The following is a 16,249-nucleotide window of genomic DNA, read 5'->3' as shown; positions in this document are numbered from 1 at the left end:
ATTTGATTTAGAAATGAGTGGATCAGTATAAGAAAGATCATCCACATACACATTAAGAAAACTCAAAGATTTTACAGAATGCCTGGAGCTTTCACCTACTTTAAGTTATAACAGGATTATTTGGCCCAGAGAAGGGAGAATTTAGGGAGGAGAGGTTGTGACACTGGGCTGTGGCACAGCTCTGCCAGTGCAGCCCCTCTCAGGCACGCTCGGAGATTTCACCAAAGCATCGCCACAGTGACTGCCATAACCAAGAACACCCACGCATCCAAAACCACAGAGCTCGGCTGGGGTCAGACGCCTGCAGCAAGGCAAGAGGAAGACGTAGGAAGAGCGGTTTTGTATGAAAGGGAAGAAGGCAGCGATGCTCTGAAAAAAATCAAGGCCAACTAGTTAAATGACAAGTCTGAATGGTAATAGCACAGGGTGTAACATAACAGAAGGTTACAGGGTGTTTCCTAACAGAAGACTCCTTTTCATTTTCTCATAACCTAGCCCAAGTGCTTCAATATGGAGGGAAAGTTTTAAGACTACATGGCAGCATCTGGCTAAATATATTTAATAATTATGAAACGTTGCGGCCAAAATGCTTCAAAATATTCAAAAAGTGAGAATGAGCGAAAACACGTTGCTGTGCTATTAATAAGCACCCCAGTGACCTTTTTTCCTTCTTATGGTCTAGCAAGAAACGGACTTCCTCCAGCCCCTTCAGTTCTCCCTCCACTAAGTCAGGAAGATAATCCTACAGGTCAAGCTCCAGGTCAGGAGGGCACCCAGTGGGTTAACTTACCAGCACCCGCTCAGCGGCAATGTCCCCACTACCCAGTTGGGCAAGCTCTCACTTCAGCTCAAAAGCTGCCCCAAAACCAAGGTGGAAGAACACACTTCTTGGCAAGGCTGCACAGGGACATCCTCCATCTTCATCACAAAGCACATCCAGGCAAGCTGAAGCTTCTCCAGCAGCTCCTTCTGATGAGGGGGCTGGCACTGTGCAAAGGTAACTAAACACAATGAGGGGGAGAAGAAAGTGTGCTCTGGGCCCTAGGCTCCATCCTTTGGAAAGGGGCAGATTAAAGTCAAATGGGCAGCTTTAACTCAAACACTTCCTCACTTTTCAGAGATAGATTTTGCAGCCATAGAAGTGCTCACTAAATACAGATTATGCATTTGCAGATGTGCGTGCTTAAAAATAACACATTCAACATTTCAGAACAGAGACTGCCTTCATATGCACTTTCACAATGAGAAGCAAGGTAACCCTGCTCTTAGCTACGGAGCTTTGAGCAATACCCTGGAGTATATAAGCAAAGAGTAATACCAATCACATCTTGCCCTCAATAGTGGTAACTGTAGAGACTGGAGACTTTGCTACTGTGTAGTGCAGCAGATGAATCAGACAGGCTCACTCCTTCTTAATCTCTCAGATGATCATGGTTTTGACCATCAGCAGACACCGATTATCATCGCCTCATTGTAAGCAGCATGCAGCTGGTAACCTCGTGTCGCAAGAGCCTGCAAGTTCAACACTAGTTGTCTAGAAATACCTTCTATCACTTTAAAGCAGTATCCAAATTACAGGGGATAGTGTCATATTATCACAGCTGTCAAGTGTGCAAAGGTCTGTGGATGAGGGGGTGAATTTTACCTTTCTCTCATTTCAGGAAGGGATGTCTCATCCCAACAGGATCTAATTAAAAAGGAGGCAGCAGACTGGTCAGTTTTATTTCAGAGATTCAGCTCTATTTAATGAAACAGCACATACTTGGGCACAGCTTCAACAGTTGATACACACTGTTAACTTACGTAGGCTGCAGCAGTCTTGCTCCTCATGTACTCTCCGTGTTTACTCATCATCCTCCCCCAACAACCTACTTCCTCTTCTTTAGGAACTTGTCTTTGCTTTTGGTTTCATAGAGATGGACATGATGAAAGAGTGCTTACGCCCCAAACTCAATTACCCTCTCGTACGCTTGCTTTTCCATGTTCTTCTCAGCTGTACCCACATGCAGTTCTCATTTAGCTCCCTTCATTGCACTAAAGCAGGGACAGGAACATCTCAAATTAGAGTCCTCCAAACACCACCCAGTACATACAAACCACAGACTGCCCACAAGAAGAGTCACTGCACTATGGGACATGCAGGAACAAACTGTGGGTTTTCTTTCCTAGCAAAAAGAAGCATCTGCTGTGCAAAGGCAACAACTGGGTTTGTTTCAGTTATGTACACACAGTTTGGAGCTTGAACAGCCTGATGGTAGCCATTTACAAAGCAGACATTTTACTAGCATACTGATTTTTGCACCATTTTAATTTAACAAGTGTTATCTTCAGCACTGATTTCTCAACAGGATCTGCACAGCTACGATCCATCCCTTCATAGGGTTGGACGTACAGTTTGCTCCCCAGTGTCCCAATCCCCTCTTGCTGCCCCACTTGCTCAGCGTAGCTGTTTCACAATTTGAACTTGCTCAATGACATACCAAACATCCAGGATGAAATCTGCTGTCTCACTAAACGCCTGCCAAGGTTTTGTACTGCCTCAGTCACACTCCTACTCACCTTTTCACAAGCACTCAAGTAGTTTACCACAGGCTGCACTCTGTGTAGAGATGAATGTCTATCTTGCAGCACAAGAAATCCTTCTCCATCTGTGCCTGATGTAAGGCATGCCTTTCCTATCTACAAACCCACCAAGAATTAAGCAATTCACTTAGAAAAGAAAGGGACAAGATCCCACAACTCAGCTTTTGTCTGATTTGTAACCCATTCATGACCAAAAAGGAATACCGGATTCACAAAATACAGGAAGTTGTGCGAGTGAAGCTTTTTCCCCCTCCAGCTCTCTTTTTGACACAATTTGTGAGCAGAAGTGAATCCTGGTGGAGACAGATGTGGTGGGGCACTATTTTGACTTCCTACGTGCACCTGGCAAGTGAGAAAGATTTCTTTTTTTAAGTCATTGCCAGAGGTCCTAACTCCATCAAGACTCCTTAGCACTAGCCATGTACAAATGCACAACATCCCACAGCAGTTACAACCTCCAGGTCAGAAAACACAACCAGTGCAATAAGGCGGAGGAAAGTGCGAAGAGAAGATACGAGGGGCAGCAGGTGAGCAGCTGCTGTGTCCTTGAACAAATCTTGACAGCACAACCTACTGCAAATTCTAAAACTTCTCAGTCACTAACCTAATCTTCAAAACTCTAGCAGGGTTTCAGAAGTCCTACAGACTCCCTGGAAGATGGAACAGCAAACATCTGACTTCAGGAGAGCAAATTGAGGCCTTTGCTCAAAGGGGAAACCGAGCTTCGGCAGTATGCTATCTCCTATCTTTTCCACACATTTCTACAGGAGGACAGAACATGTTCAGATGACCAGTTTTCACTGCGAATCTCAGATTAACATAACTAGAATGAACTTGCATGCAATCTGAAGACAGTAGTGGCAAATACTGCACATAGCAAAGACTCTGAATAAACATCTGCACAAGAGATACTTCTTTTTAATCTTCCCTTTTTAAAAAAAAATAAATAATTTCCAAATAGAGCAGAAGCAACTAGGGCAGCCGATTTGCAGGAACAGGAGTGCAGCAGACTCACATCTGCAGCAACTGGTCTTTGGCAGAGCAGGGCACTGCAACTTACTATTCTTCTTACCTTGAAGTGGAGATGGAAAACAAATAAAAAGCAGTAACTATGTCATTTGTCACTAACAGCCTGAAATTTCAGTATAAGAAGAATCACTGCACACACTGCTTACAAGCCAAACCATAAACACACTGCACGGAATTTTGCACGTAACATAACCTTCACTGTGCCCCATAGGTTATCAGAAACGACCTTCTGTCTGGTGACAGCACAGCAAGCAGGCAGCGGGTTTGCACAGAGCAGGGGCTGCTCTGTGAATCACCCAGAACCGCTGCTGGAGAAACAGCAGTCCCTTCCCGCAAGCCAAAAAATGAAACAATGCAAGTGAATGAAAAGGAGAAATGTTTTTGTAGGCCACTCCAACTTTGAGAAATTCTGAAGAGAACTATTTTATTTTTCACCTCTTTGTTGAAGTCCTAACCAGCTGCACCATAAAGAGAAATAGGCTCCATTACCAGACCAGTGGGGTGGAGAAGAGGGTAAAGTATGCTCTGCAGTAAATAATTAGCAGCTCTGGCCTTCCGCTCGCTCCTCCTGCAGCATTATGCTTCTCACACTGAACCAGGAAACAGCTGAACTCATACATTTAGAAGTATGAAGACTGAGTCAGAAGACAATAGCTAAATACCAGTTAAACCACATACCGTAGGTCTGTCTTGTAGTACTGGGAAATGAGTACCACTCAAGGCTGTTCCAGATATTGCATCCACCTGCAAATATTTGCTGCTGGCTAGAGCTCAGCACATACACTGTCACTTGCAGTGTCAGTACTTTGCAAAATACTGCAGACCAGAAAGAAAAAGAAAGTTTGCTTAATATAGAGTACGATAGACTAATTATATGCTTTAATCTTCAAAAGCATAAAATACCTGGTTTGGTTTTTTTGGTTTTGTGTTTTGGTTTTTTTTTTTTTTTTTAAAAGACATAAGATTATAAAGTTAGTTAAGGATATAGGTGCTTTTTTCAAGCATTTTAAGCTTTCAATTTCATGAATAGAAAGTGCTAATTATTAGCTTCTTTAATGTGGATCTTTTACTATGAGTGTAAAGTAGAGATCAGAAATTACAATGTCACAGGAATCAGGCACACACTCACAATAAAAGTACAGAAGCAATTACACTTTCCTTACATAGTCTCAAATCCACATTAAAAATATCTTGTGTTAAGACATTTATATCTTAGATCAACTACCTTTCAGCAATAATGAAAAATCATTACAGCTGGAGAAAGAAATGACAAGAAGATTAAAAATGTGCTGAAGGACATTGGCCATTAAAGTCTTATCTTACGGAGAAAAGCTAAGCACTTCATAATAATATTTCACCTGTAACTGTTAAGCTGGAAGAGATGTCTGTTTTCAAATGGATTCCACACGTGAAAGAAATTATTTTTATTTGCTTCTGTTCGCTGGCTAGCTTTTTTATTTATAAGCATCTCCTAGAAATCTTAACATCTCCAAATGCAAGCCCTTGATAACTTACAGGCAGAGGAAAGTTTCCTTTCCTTTAATAGGGACAAAGGAGAATACTGTTGTAATTTATTATATACAAACAGTTACCTGCATTGTTATGGAGATTAAAGGAGAAAAGGCCAACAGATCTAATTCCAGATCTTACAGCCTTGCCCTTCTCCATAATTATGTCTTAAAATTGGATTTCAGTTAACACATTCACAATACCAATATCTAACAATGCTTTTTATGTAGTTGGAGATAGTTTCAGATATTTTAACGTGGATGTGGTGAAACATTTAATTTATCATCAATCATTCAAGTGAATACATTTAACTTAATAGACCAATAAAGTGCATCTTTTCAGTTGATCGTAACAAGAGTCTTAAAACTAGTAGTAGGTTTATTAGAAAGAGTAACTGGCTAGTCTATTAGTCACTTAAAAAAACAAACAAAAAAAACCCCAAAAACAAACAAACAAAAAAAAACCAACAAACTTTCACAAAAATCTTCCTTTTTTTTCCTTCCATCTCAGAAATATTTCCAGAAACAGGCTTTTGAACTGTAGAGAGATACTGAAAAAAGAAAGTATTTTCATCCTGCAGATGTTAATACTGCCCCCTTATCCCATATGAGAGTATGTCAGTCTCCTTTCTCCAGCTGTCAGATACAACATCTCTTGGAAACTCTGAGTTTAAGATACCAGGCCTCTTTCTGTGGCATCCACAGTACGCCAGCTAAAAAGGCCAGATCTTGACCTCAAAGCTGGGCTGCTTATTTCTCCCTGGTGCCCTGCTGCATGGAACTAGACCCTAGAGGTGAATTCCCCTCAAAGAATTATGCAAACTGAACCACACATAATGAACTTCTGCAAAGAAAGAGGTTTGGTTTTTTTTTTTTGTGGTTTTGTTGAAGATACACATTTACAAAGACTGTGGGAAGGAAACTGTGCGTACATTTCTTCTATTTCTCTTTAAAAAAAAAAATAGCCACAGAAGGTGAAGCCATCAGAGACCTCAGTTAGCCAAGCACAGCCTATTTTGCAATAAAAAAGTGCATTGGAATTGACCAGAACAAGTATGTGTTTATGGTATTGAACTCCAAGCCTAGTATTAGAAGAAGTGGCTGATCCTGCAAGGAGACTGAAAGAACACTAGAATTTAGAAAGCATAATTCATGTAGCAGGAAAGTCTGCTACACAATCTGACAATTCCCCAAATTCAAATTTCATTATAAATAGGTGATTATATTATGTGCAGCCTCAAGAAGACATTAGAATTCTCATATCTGCTCTCACTGGAGAAAAATAATTAAATAAAATGAAATTTGATGAACTAAAAGGACCCTACTAATTTATCACCATTCATTTTATTTCCCCCTTGGTTTGAGGCATTTATAAGTACATAAAGTTCCTCCAGAATCAGAGAAAACAACTGAGCATGATCACAAAAGGAGGAAAATCCTAAACTCCCTTATTAACACAACAGAATTTTCAATACGTAAATTTGATGCCAGCCACAGGCACTCATTTTTTCCCTTCACATTGTTTTTCATAACAAGTCACATTTTAATGTTTAAAAAGCACACTGAAACCACAGCATGCCTAATACTGTAATGAAACCGCTGGCAGGGCTGAGTCAATCCCTTTTGATGGTTCCACACTGCCACTTTCTGCTACGGTGAAACTACTAACATGCATTTCTTTCACTTGCATCCCAGAGGGTAACAGTGGAAGCCCTTCTCTTTCTCAGGAAGGGCTACACCTTGGTCTCGGACAGAGGTTGTTTGCCCCAAATCCCTGCCAGTACAGAAAACTGGTCCCCTTTTCAATCAGGGCCATTCTTCCTCTTTCAGGTGTCGCTACTGGTGGAGGCATCTTCTGTTTTCAGCTGGACGCTATTTACCACTCTAGCATCCTCTCTGCCCTTTCCACTTCAAAACACACAGGCCACCTTGCGCAAAGACAAGCAGCAGAGCAAGTTTAGGAAAATAAAGACAAAGATGCGATCCCTCTCACCGTGAATTCAGACAGTAACAAACAAGTCATCTGTCCGTGAGCTGATGCAGGCTGCAGCCAGATGAAGCTAACTAAATGAACTCTCACAGTTTGCCCCTTCACCTCCCTGTATCACAACATCTTTGACAAAATTAAGTTCAAAGTTCCAAAGAAACGCCCTGGGAATCAGTTGGTTGAGCCACCCTGGGCATGAAGAAACCCTGGGGAATCCAGGCAGCAAGAAGAACCAACCTCCATTTATCTGCAGAGACTATTTGACACTGCAAGCACAACAAGCACTAGAGGGAGGCAGCAAGAAGCTTTCACAGCCTGTCATGTCACAGATGGTCCCACGCTTTGCTGCCTGTGTAGGCTGGCCTGCCTCGAATCAGAGCTGCGGCCTTCTGCCCCCTCTTTTGCAGCACCCTCCTGTCTCGTGAGGCAATACAGTGCTCCCAAGCCAACCCTCTAGCTGGGAACCCACCTGCCCTTTGCATGGCTCTCTCCTTATTTCCATGGGCAGATTTGGTAGAAATTACAATTTGAAAATGAGGACTCAAAAGCAGATACATAGAAATAGACCGGCCAGCGGTGATTGTTCATGTGTATATATAAGAAAATAAACAAAGCAGCTTATTAAAAACACTCTAACTTAATCCAAGCACACAAGAGGCAGTAATGAGAGAAAGCTCAATCTAACCTCCACCATGATGGGAAATGCAGAAACAAGTCACCAGCATTCCTGTGAGAAAACACCCTCCAGAGCCATCTCTTACTGCAGAGACGAACCATTAGCAAACGGAACAGGATGCATAACATCATAACCTTGGCTTTTAGCCTTCATAGAGGTATGTAGAGTGCCCTATCTTACCACCATCAACCAAGATGTCCTAAAACCATGACTGATTCATCTTGATATACCCTATTGAAAAAAAAAAAATCCACTGAACTAGTAAAAGCAGATGCTTTTAAATACACATTTAAACACATCAGAACATGCCAAGCTACGAGTCCCGAATGAGCAGGGACAGGCTGGGCTTCCCCAAAGCTGGTTTGCACAGTTTGTTAGTTAACTAGCTAGAAAGCACTCCCATTCAGGCTAGGTTCAACCCAAATCCTTGCAAGCTGGCAGACAAAAAAAAAAAAAAAAAAAAAACTGTCAAAATATTGCCGAAAGGAAGTAAGGAATTAATCTGAGAATGCACCTAATCGCAGAGCCAGCTGTGTTTTAGATACAAACCTATAAAATTCTAATAAGGAAAAGCTCCCAGGCACTCAAGTCCCTCCTCTCACCTGGGCTGTGACGGGAGAGAGGGCTCCAGTACCTGAGACTCACTCAGAGCCATGAACAGATGTCACCCTCACCCTTTCTCAAACACTTACAGCCTCCAACACGGATACACTAAGAGACTGCATCTGCTTACCAGGCTACAACAGGTAATTTACAATATTACATTGTAAATATAATTTACAATAAAGCTCTGGATGTTCACGTCTTAACTTGATGATTTTGTAGTCTCAGAAGCAGAAGTTTCTTACCTTCAATGGGGGAAATACGGGTGAAGTTCATACAAATTATTCCTTATACTCAGTCCCTGTCCCACAGGGTGTACAGTAAACAAGAAAACCATACTATAGTCTGTAGATGTGTACACCACAAAACCAAACCAATCAACCAAAAAACCATGAAGTCCTTCCAATAAACAAAACACCCAACATTTAAAAAAACAGGTACAAGAAAAATATGAAAAGGACACCAAGAACAAGCAGACGTGCAGCACTGGAGAGGAAGGGATTTCTAGGCATTGGCTAGGCGAGCTCAAAGGTAATCCTTCCAGTGGTCCCTTCTCCCACCCAAAGTAGGACTCACATCAAACACAGGCCTTAGCCCTCTTCCTCGCACATACCAACTGGGTTTGGAGCACCACATAAAGCCAAGATCAGTTACAGATTCCACAGGTCTGGTACCACAGCAGACACCAACATAATTCCTTCCTCTGTAGCTGTAGGCATAATTTCCTCCATTCTGAGACACGATTAAGAACAGGGGTTTTTTTCCCCCATTACATTTCTACAGGTGGAGAAAGAGCCTTTCATATATAGCCCTAGGTGTCTCAGATAAATCACAGAGGGAAAAGAGTGATGGTTGGACTGTGTGGTTTCTAGTACCAAGAGATTCTTCCAATTCCTTTGTGATGGTAGGAAAATAACCTTAAGTATATTCAGTGACGTGCCAAATACCAACAACAGTTATGGAAAGATATGGACATTACTCTGTGTTGCCCAGCCTTTTCCACTGAATGCCCATGAATGGCATAGAAGATAACTAAATGAGGCCACAAGTTTATTGATTCAGCTCTGGTTGGACCACATGTACATGTCCATTCTTTGCTGGATTACAGAAATACCTTTCCCACTTAATCTTGGATTTTCTTGTGGAGTTTTGGATTAATAGCTCCAGGAGGTCTGTTTATGTGCAGATACATTTGGGAACAGCTGGAAAGGTCTCAGAGAAAAGTCTTGGTGGAGTCTTCCAGAGTAGTGCATTTTTTCTTTTATTCTTTTCTTCCTGCATATGCCTGATCACTCTTTCCCCCCCACACACTGCTTTCTAACGTTTCATATTAGCACATGCTCACCTACACTTTGTTGTCTTCTCCCCTCCCACAGCTGAAGCCCTCCTCTGCACAGTCATCTCCTGATGAAAGTTAATTTCCTACTGATGGCTCTATTTACAGCAAGGTTCTCTTCCACTCTCCCCTTCCTACACAGCAGTAGGCCACCTCTGCTAGAGAAAATTCAACTAGCTCCTCCTACAATTCCAGTGATCTTTCATTATTTTCAAGGTACTATTTACATTCAAATTTTGGAGTCTAACTAAAAGCAGTCACATCAGGCTAACAACCAGATGTGCAGCCACTGACTGTTTTAATAGCTTTTCTCTCCTTTGCTCATATTGGGAACCTATTTTAAAGCAAGCAAGCAAAAATCCCAAATAAACGACATGAGACAGGCTTCATACCTAGAAACATCAAAATTCCCAGTTCCCAACCACTCTCTAACATTGTTGAAATGCTCACTCTATGATACACTGTAATTCTAGTAGGAAGAAGGAAATGCATAAATTAAAATTATATGGATTATGCCCTACACAATAAACAACCAAAGATTTTAAAACCGTAGCAATTTCTCTCTCTCATATTTAGAAATCCCAACCAAAAAAATTCACATGCCATGGAAATCCTCAACAAAGATGTGCAAGTAGCTCACATAATTGAGGAAGTACTAATAATAGCATGGCTGTTTGCACAGACAACATTTCCACTGTGGGCCTGAATTCTGATCTCAAACATGCAGAAGATATTTTGTTGTGTGTGGCTGGCTAGAGACTAAAACCATCTGAGCATACCGCAATGCCCAGTTAGCCCATGTAGCTAAGGAAGCACTATGCACATCCATGCCGCGCTGAAAACAAAACGTCCATTGACTACTGCAGAAGGTATTCCTGTTGTGTGCTCTTGTAATGAACATAAAGCAGCACATGAAAATTAACTTTCCTTGCAGTTTTATACAAAAAAAAAAAAAAAAAAAAGAAAGCCTTTGCATTTCAGCACCAACTGTCAGTCACCATAGAAAATTAACTTGTCCTGACAGATGAGAAGTGTATTTCTAAGCTCCTCCAACACAGGCAAACTCAGTTCATAGCCACAGTTTCCCTTTCTGGCCTAAGCTGCCTAAGTTCAGGCCTGCTCAGGTCTCCAGATCAGTGACGCCCACAGCTGTGTTTCTAACAGTGGTCATGAAAGGTTTTACCCGAGAAGTGTGTTTACAGCAGCAAGGGAGCCTGACATTTCTCCAGCTTTATTTAAAAGCTCTAAATGAGCTATATGTAGACCTATGTCACAAAGTATTTGCAAAATATTTTTGTTAAGTGGTATTTACTTTTAACTTTTTTTCCTTTCATGTACTGAAAATTACCCAGAATAATTTCACAAGCTAAAATTTCAAGTATCATACAAGAGAAGAATCAACAAGGATGATTAACAGTAACCAATATAAAGCAGAAATTAACTGACATACACACACACGGCAAGCCCACATTTTAGATACAATGGTGCTACATTTAAACTCCTCGGAAATTTCCCTTGGAAATTCAGATCAGTAATTAAGTCATAATCCTATATAATCGACTCACAGTATCAGTAGGAGTTCTGCACATGGAATAGGCTATTAAGAACAAGCTCTTAGGTCCACATAAAAGGCATTTATAACTCTAAGCACCAAAACAAGCACACAAACACTGGAGCTTAAAAGTCTGTTACTCTTGAGTAGTAAATGTTACGTTGTCACATCACTAATATGATCATTTTCAAGTCTCTAGCTCCCATAAATACAGAGCAAGGTTTGTTTTTTTAACAACTCCAACCTTGCCCACTATGTTGTAATTCATTAAAAATAAGAAAGATGCTTATCCTTGAGTAAAAGACACCATAGAAAGATCATATGCCTGTCACACCACCCAGAAGGTGCCATGACACAGCTGTTCCACAGCTCAGGATGCTTCCTAGCCCTTGCGTGTGTTCAGGCTGACAATGCTGTCTGTGTTAGGAGACTGTCCCCTTACCAACCCCACAGACATCCGAAAGGCAGCAGGGAGGCCAGATCCAGCCAAGAGCCACTTCCACCCAACTTGCTGCCTTTCCTCTCATGGGCCAGCAGGGACAGTGGGGCAAGGGGCAATAGTTCTTACTGGCAATGCACGAAGTCCAGCTCATGCCACATGCCTGACAGTTTGCCAGTTGCTGTTGTCTTCTTATACCAGCTAAATGCCTCACCAGGTACTCCCAAGTCACGTCCCCGTATCCGCACATGTGCCTCACCGTGAACAACACTGGCCAAATCTGAAATCCACCTTAACCTGTGCAAAGAATCCATGACCACAAAAAGCCAAATTGCTCCCTATTACAGGCCATCCTGATTTTCAGAGGGCATAACCACACAAATACTACTTGGAACAGGCAACAAGATTATTGTGCTTAGAGCAAGGATTCCCTCCAAGCAAGGCTTTATTCTGCATCCTTATTGCTGGCAATAATGGGCATACATAAACAAAACACACTCTTCTTACATGAGTTGTCCCCCCTACCTGCCACAAGTGGCCACACTGAAATTCAGTGATTTGAAATGAGTGGACAATTTGCAGAATCACACCATCAGCGAGGACTCGGTTCACATCCTGTTCCTCTAAGAAAAAAGCTCCTAAGGCACCTTTCCCCTCACCTCTCTCTGTAGAAGCAGCAAGTGCTCCTAATGTTCAAAACTCCACAAGGTGCTGACCAGCACCAGTTAAGAGGTGTGGTGAACAGAGACTTCCTTGTGCCAGCCTTTGCATTCACCTAAAGTCACAACTGAGACTGTCAAAAACTGTAGTCTTCCAAATTTGCATGCCATGACACCATGAGCTCAGGAGCTTCTATCTAAAATTACGACCCGCACCAAAAACTGCAGATCTGACCTATGTCCTACAGCATGTTGATGGGAGCTCTGATATTATCAGGGATGACAGGACCTACTCAAGGGTCTCACAGGGAGTCAGTGGGGTGTGCAGCTGGGCCCCAAGATGATGGATGCACAAATGTAACTACATGTAACTACATGTAATTGAGGAGAGTGTCCAAATTTTTAAGTTATTATCTATTATACTAGACACCAATTAAGAGCCAGACCTAAAGGACAAGTAGATCATTACATCACAAGATATCATACCCCGCTTGATAAGAAAAACTACAAACAGTAGAGGTCATGGCTGGCAGATCCTCACACAAAGGCTCCTCTGCTTCAAGGAAGAGGAGTCACTGCAAGCTACATGCCTAAACAAGGCTCATGTTGCCTGGGGAAGCCTGCAAGGCTACACTCAAAGACAATCCAGGCCTGCCCTGAGCTTTTCCAAATACTGGAGTACTTTGACTCCCAAGTCAGCCTTAGCTCTTATTCAGAAGATATTTTTAAACCTAGGCTTGGTACAGCAGCAAACAGAGATGGAACAGCAAAACATCGCAAGGTACCCCAAACTGAATGAGAGACAAAAGGGGGAGGAAGCAAAGGTTTAGAATAGCCACTGGCTGTAATCATAAGCCGGTGCCAGTGTAAGATAAGGAAAAAACAGTTAAAAATCTAAAGCAGTGGTATAGTTCTGCTCTGCAGCTCTCAGTGTGGGACTGAAACATAGGCCAGGCAGAAGTGTCACCACAGATTACCAAGCACCTTAGTCCATATCAACACGCTTTCATGCTCTGGTAGCAGAAAGTGTTGAGGCAGAGAGGCCAAGCAGGTACATCTGGAAGCAAAAGTTCAGCAAGCCCCAAAACGTCAGAGTTCACAGCAGTCGGGAAGCGTTCTGACAGAACACTAGGCAGCTATCAGCTGAGAGAAGCACGAGGTGAAAGTCTACGCCAGCATGCCATGAGTGGGTCACTAGGCAAATGATTTTGATCTACATCACTGAAAGGTGTTCTTGGAAGAACATCCTGCAACGCCCTGGGGCACAGAGGGAGGCCTGAAATACAAGGGTGCTGGCAGAGGCCTCCCGGCGACCGGCAGCCCTGCACCGCCAGCTCTGCTCTCTCGGCACCGCAGCCGGATTTTCCCGTGAAAACCCCGCACGGCTCCTGAAGGCTGTAACCCAGTGGGTGATGTGCACCACCTACACGGGCGATGTACAAATAACGTATTACTAATTAAACAGCAGCGACACGAGGGCTGGCTACAATACTCAGTGGGGAGACAGGAGCCGTCCCTGCTCCACCTAAGGCAGCTCTGAGAGAGGTAAACAACCGGGGCAGCCTCATGCCCGGCGAAGAGCCGGGCGGCCGTATCACAGGTACGTACCTCCACCGCACCCCAGCCGGTGCTGGCCAGCGGTTGCCCCTCACGCTGCGGCCGGGCGGGGCTCGGACCCCGGAGAGCAGCCGGAGAACGCCGGGGGAGGCCGAGGCCCCGGGGGATTCCTCCGGCGGCCCGCCCCAGGTGAGCGCCTCCGCCACGGGCCACGCCGCGGCCCCCCTCAGCCGCCCGGCGGAGCCGCTGCGGGACAAAGCCGGAGCTCCCCACCCCCTTCCCTGCACGCCTGCCACACAGCTCCCCGCGGAGCGGGAGGGCGCCGCCGCCGAGGGCAGGTGCGGCGCCCCCTCCGTCCCGCGCCCTTCTCCGTTCCCCGCGCCGCGGTCTCACCTCGGCCGGCGTCAGCAGCAGCAGCAGCAGGCAGGGCAGGGGCAGCAGCAGCCGCCTCATGGTGGCGGAGCGCGCTCCCCGCTGCGCGCACGGCCGCTCAGCCCGACGCCGCCTCCCCCGGAGACATGGCCGGGCTGCGCGCCCCGCACCGCCCGGCGTCCCACCCCTTCGCCGCCCTCCCAGGCGGCAGTCGGCGGCGCCTCGCCCTCCCGCCGCTCCCTCTAGCGTTCCCCGACTGGAAGGGCGGGTGGATGGCTGGAGCTGCCGCGGGGGAAGCCCTGCGCGGGGCGGAGTGAGGGGGCGAGCGGGACAGCCGGCCGCGGGAGGGGAGGGGAGGAGAGAGGCTGCCGGTCACCGCCCTCCGCCGCTGCTCTCGCCAGCCCCTCGCCCAGGGCTTAAATGGCCGCCTTACAGCAGGCGGGGCGGGGGGGTTGTGGCGGGTGCTTCCCTGCCTTCACTCCTCCCTCCTGGCATCTGACATCTCCCCCCGCCGGGCCCGGTGAGGAAGTGGCTCCCTCGGAAAGTTTCCCAGCCTTCGTGCGCTCCCCCGGAGGGGGTGTGCCCGGCCGCCCGCCCCGGCCTTGGGAAGGTGCTCGGGGGCGGGTGGTACGCGGAAGGGTCGGTGGTAAAAAGAGGAGAACCGCGGCCTCGGGGGCCTCTAGAGCCCGTCCCTCCGCCGGCGGGAGGGGAGCGCGGCGGCCGCCGCGGGGTAAGGGGCTGCCGAGGCCGGAGGAGGGGATCGTGGTTTTGCCGCAGCGAGCGGCTGTGCTTATCGCAGCATTAGTCAATCCCAAAAAGTCCTGTCCTTCTCCAGGCACTGGTTTGGACATGTTTTACCCATGTCATCAAAAAGGACACGACATAATCAAACACAATCACTTTTATAACAGTAACTTGCTTCCCAGGCTTAATGCGCTGCTTCACATTTCATTCATCGTGGGTAAGGGAAAAGAAGAGACAGGGTCAGTTTCCAAAGCATATCCTTAATTATGGAAACACTGGCAGTCTTCATTTTCTCGAAAGTTTTGAGCTCACATGTTTGTAATTTCCCTGTCTTTCCTGAGCCCTCAAAACACATGCATAGTGTTGTGGAAATAGTTGCTTCCATGGGAGTTCGTAGGAAGACTCACAAGAGTAAAGGCATGTGCGTACCTTACTCTTTGGGAGGCTGAGACTTAGCAGTTGGACCTAGGTAAACTGTGTGGGGCCATCCCTTCATAGCAAAAAGATTTGTAAGAAATAGATAATTAGTTCAGAAAAAATACTTTAAAATCGTTAGGGTGTATCCAAATAAGGAAATAAATGCTATACAAAAACTATGAATAAAACCGCCTTTTCTACACTTTCCATTCAGTGCAAAGCACCTGAGAATTGTTTTCCAGCTGAAGACTCCTGGTAAACCACACACCTGCTAGAAGTCTCACCGGCTGCACTGAAGTTCTTATGCTGAGATAATTTCTGCAGATCAAACCCTACCATTTGGAAATTACAGCTCTGACTTAAAAATAAATTCCTTTTTGGAGCTCCCTGTGCCTGGGAAGAGGCCCAGTGGGTCTAAGCTGCCAAACTGCAGCTTCTGGCTGAGCCAGGTTTCACTTACATCTGAAATGCAACCAACCACCTTTGTGGTGGCAGATCAGGGCTACACTGCGCAGCGGCATTTGAGCGATCATACTTGGTCAGCCTTGGCTCCGACTCAGTGAGAACAACATGGCTTTTTTAATTGCATGCCTTTCCTAGTAACTAATCCAGTTACCCCTGAAATTTAGTGGGAATCTCTCCACGGATTTAAGCAGTAATGGCAGCCAGCCCTGAGGGAGGAAATAAAAAAAAAAATGCACTGAGACAAGAAGTGGGATTCTGACCTATTCAAATTTATACATATCTTCAAGTTGATGTTGCCATCCCCAGACTCTACATGTCCCTG

At 44.9% G+C, this 16,249-nt stretch overlaps 1 protein-coding gene across 1 annotated transcript in view; it reads right to left on the bottom strand.

Moving 5' to 3' along the window:
• Positions 1-14,423, bottom strand: part of PTPRJ (protein tyrosine phosphatase receptor type J) — a 77,608-nt gene extending 63,185 nt beyond the window's left edge. Inside the window, exon 1 of the mRNA XM_086749569.1 lies at positions 14,323-14,423. Within this exon, the coding sequence (XP_086605695.1) occupies positions 14,323-14,382 (60 nt within the window). The 5' untranslated portion in view covers positions 14,383-14,423. The remainder of the gene's footprint in view (positions 1-14,322) is intronic.
• Positions 14,424-16,249: the final 1,826 nt, after the last annotated feature.

This window comes from Chlamydotis macqueenii, chromosome 5 (assembly GCF_036417535.1).
Source record: "Chlamydotis macqueenii isolate bChlMac1 chromosome 5, bChlMac1.mat, whole genome shotgun sequence".
NCBI classification, from domain to species: Eukaryota; Metazoa; Chordata; class Aves; order Otidiformes; family Otididae; genus Chlamydotis; species Chlamydotis macqueenii.
This window is presented reverse-complemented; position numbering and strand designations above follow the sequence as displayed.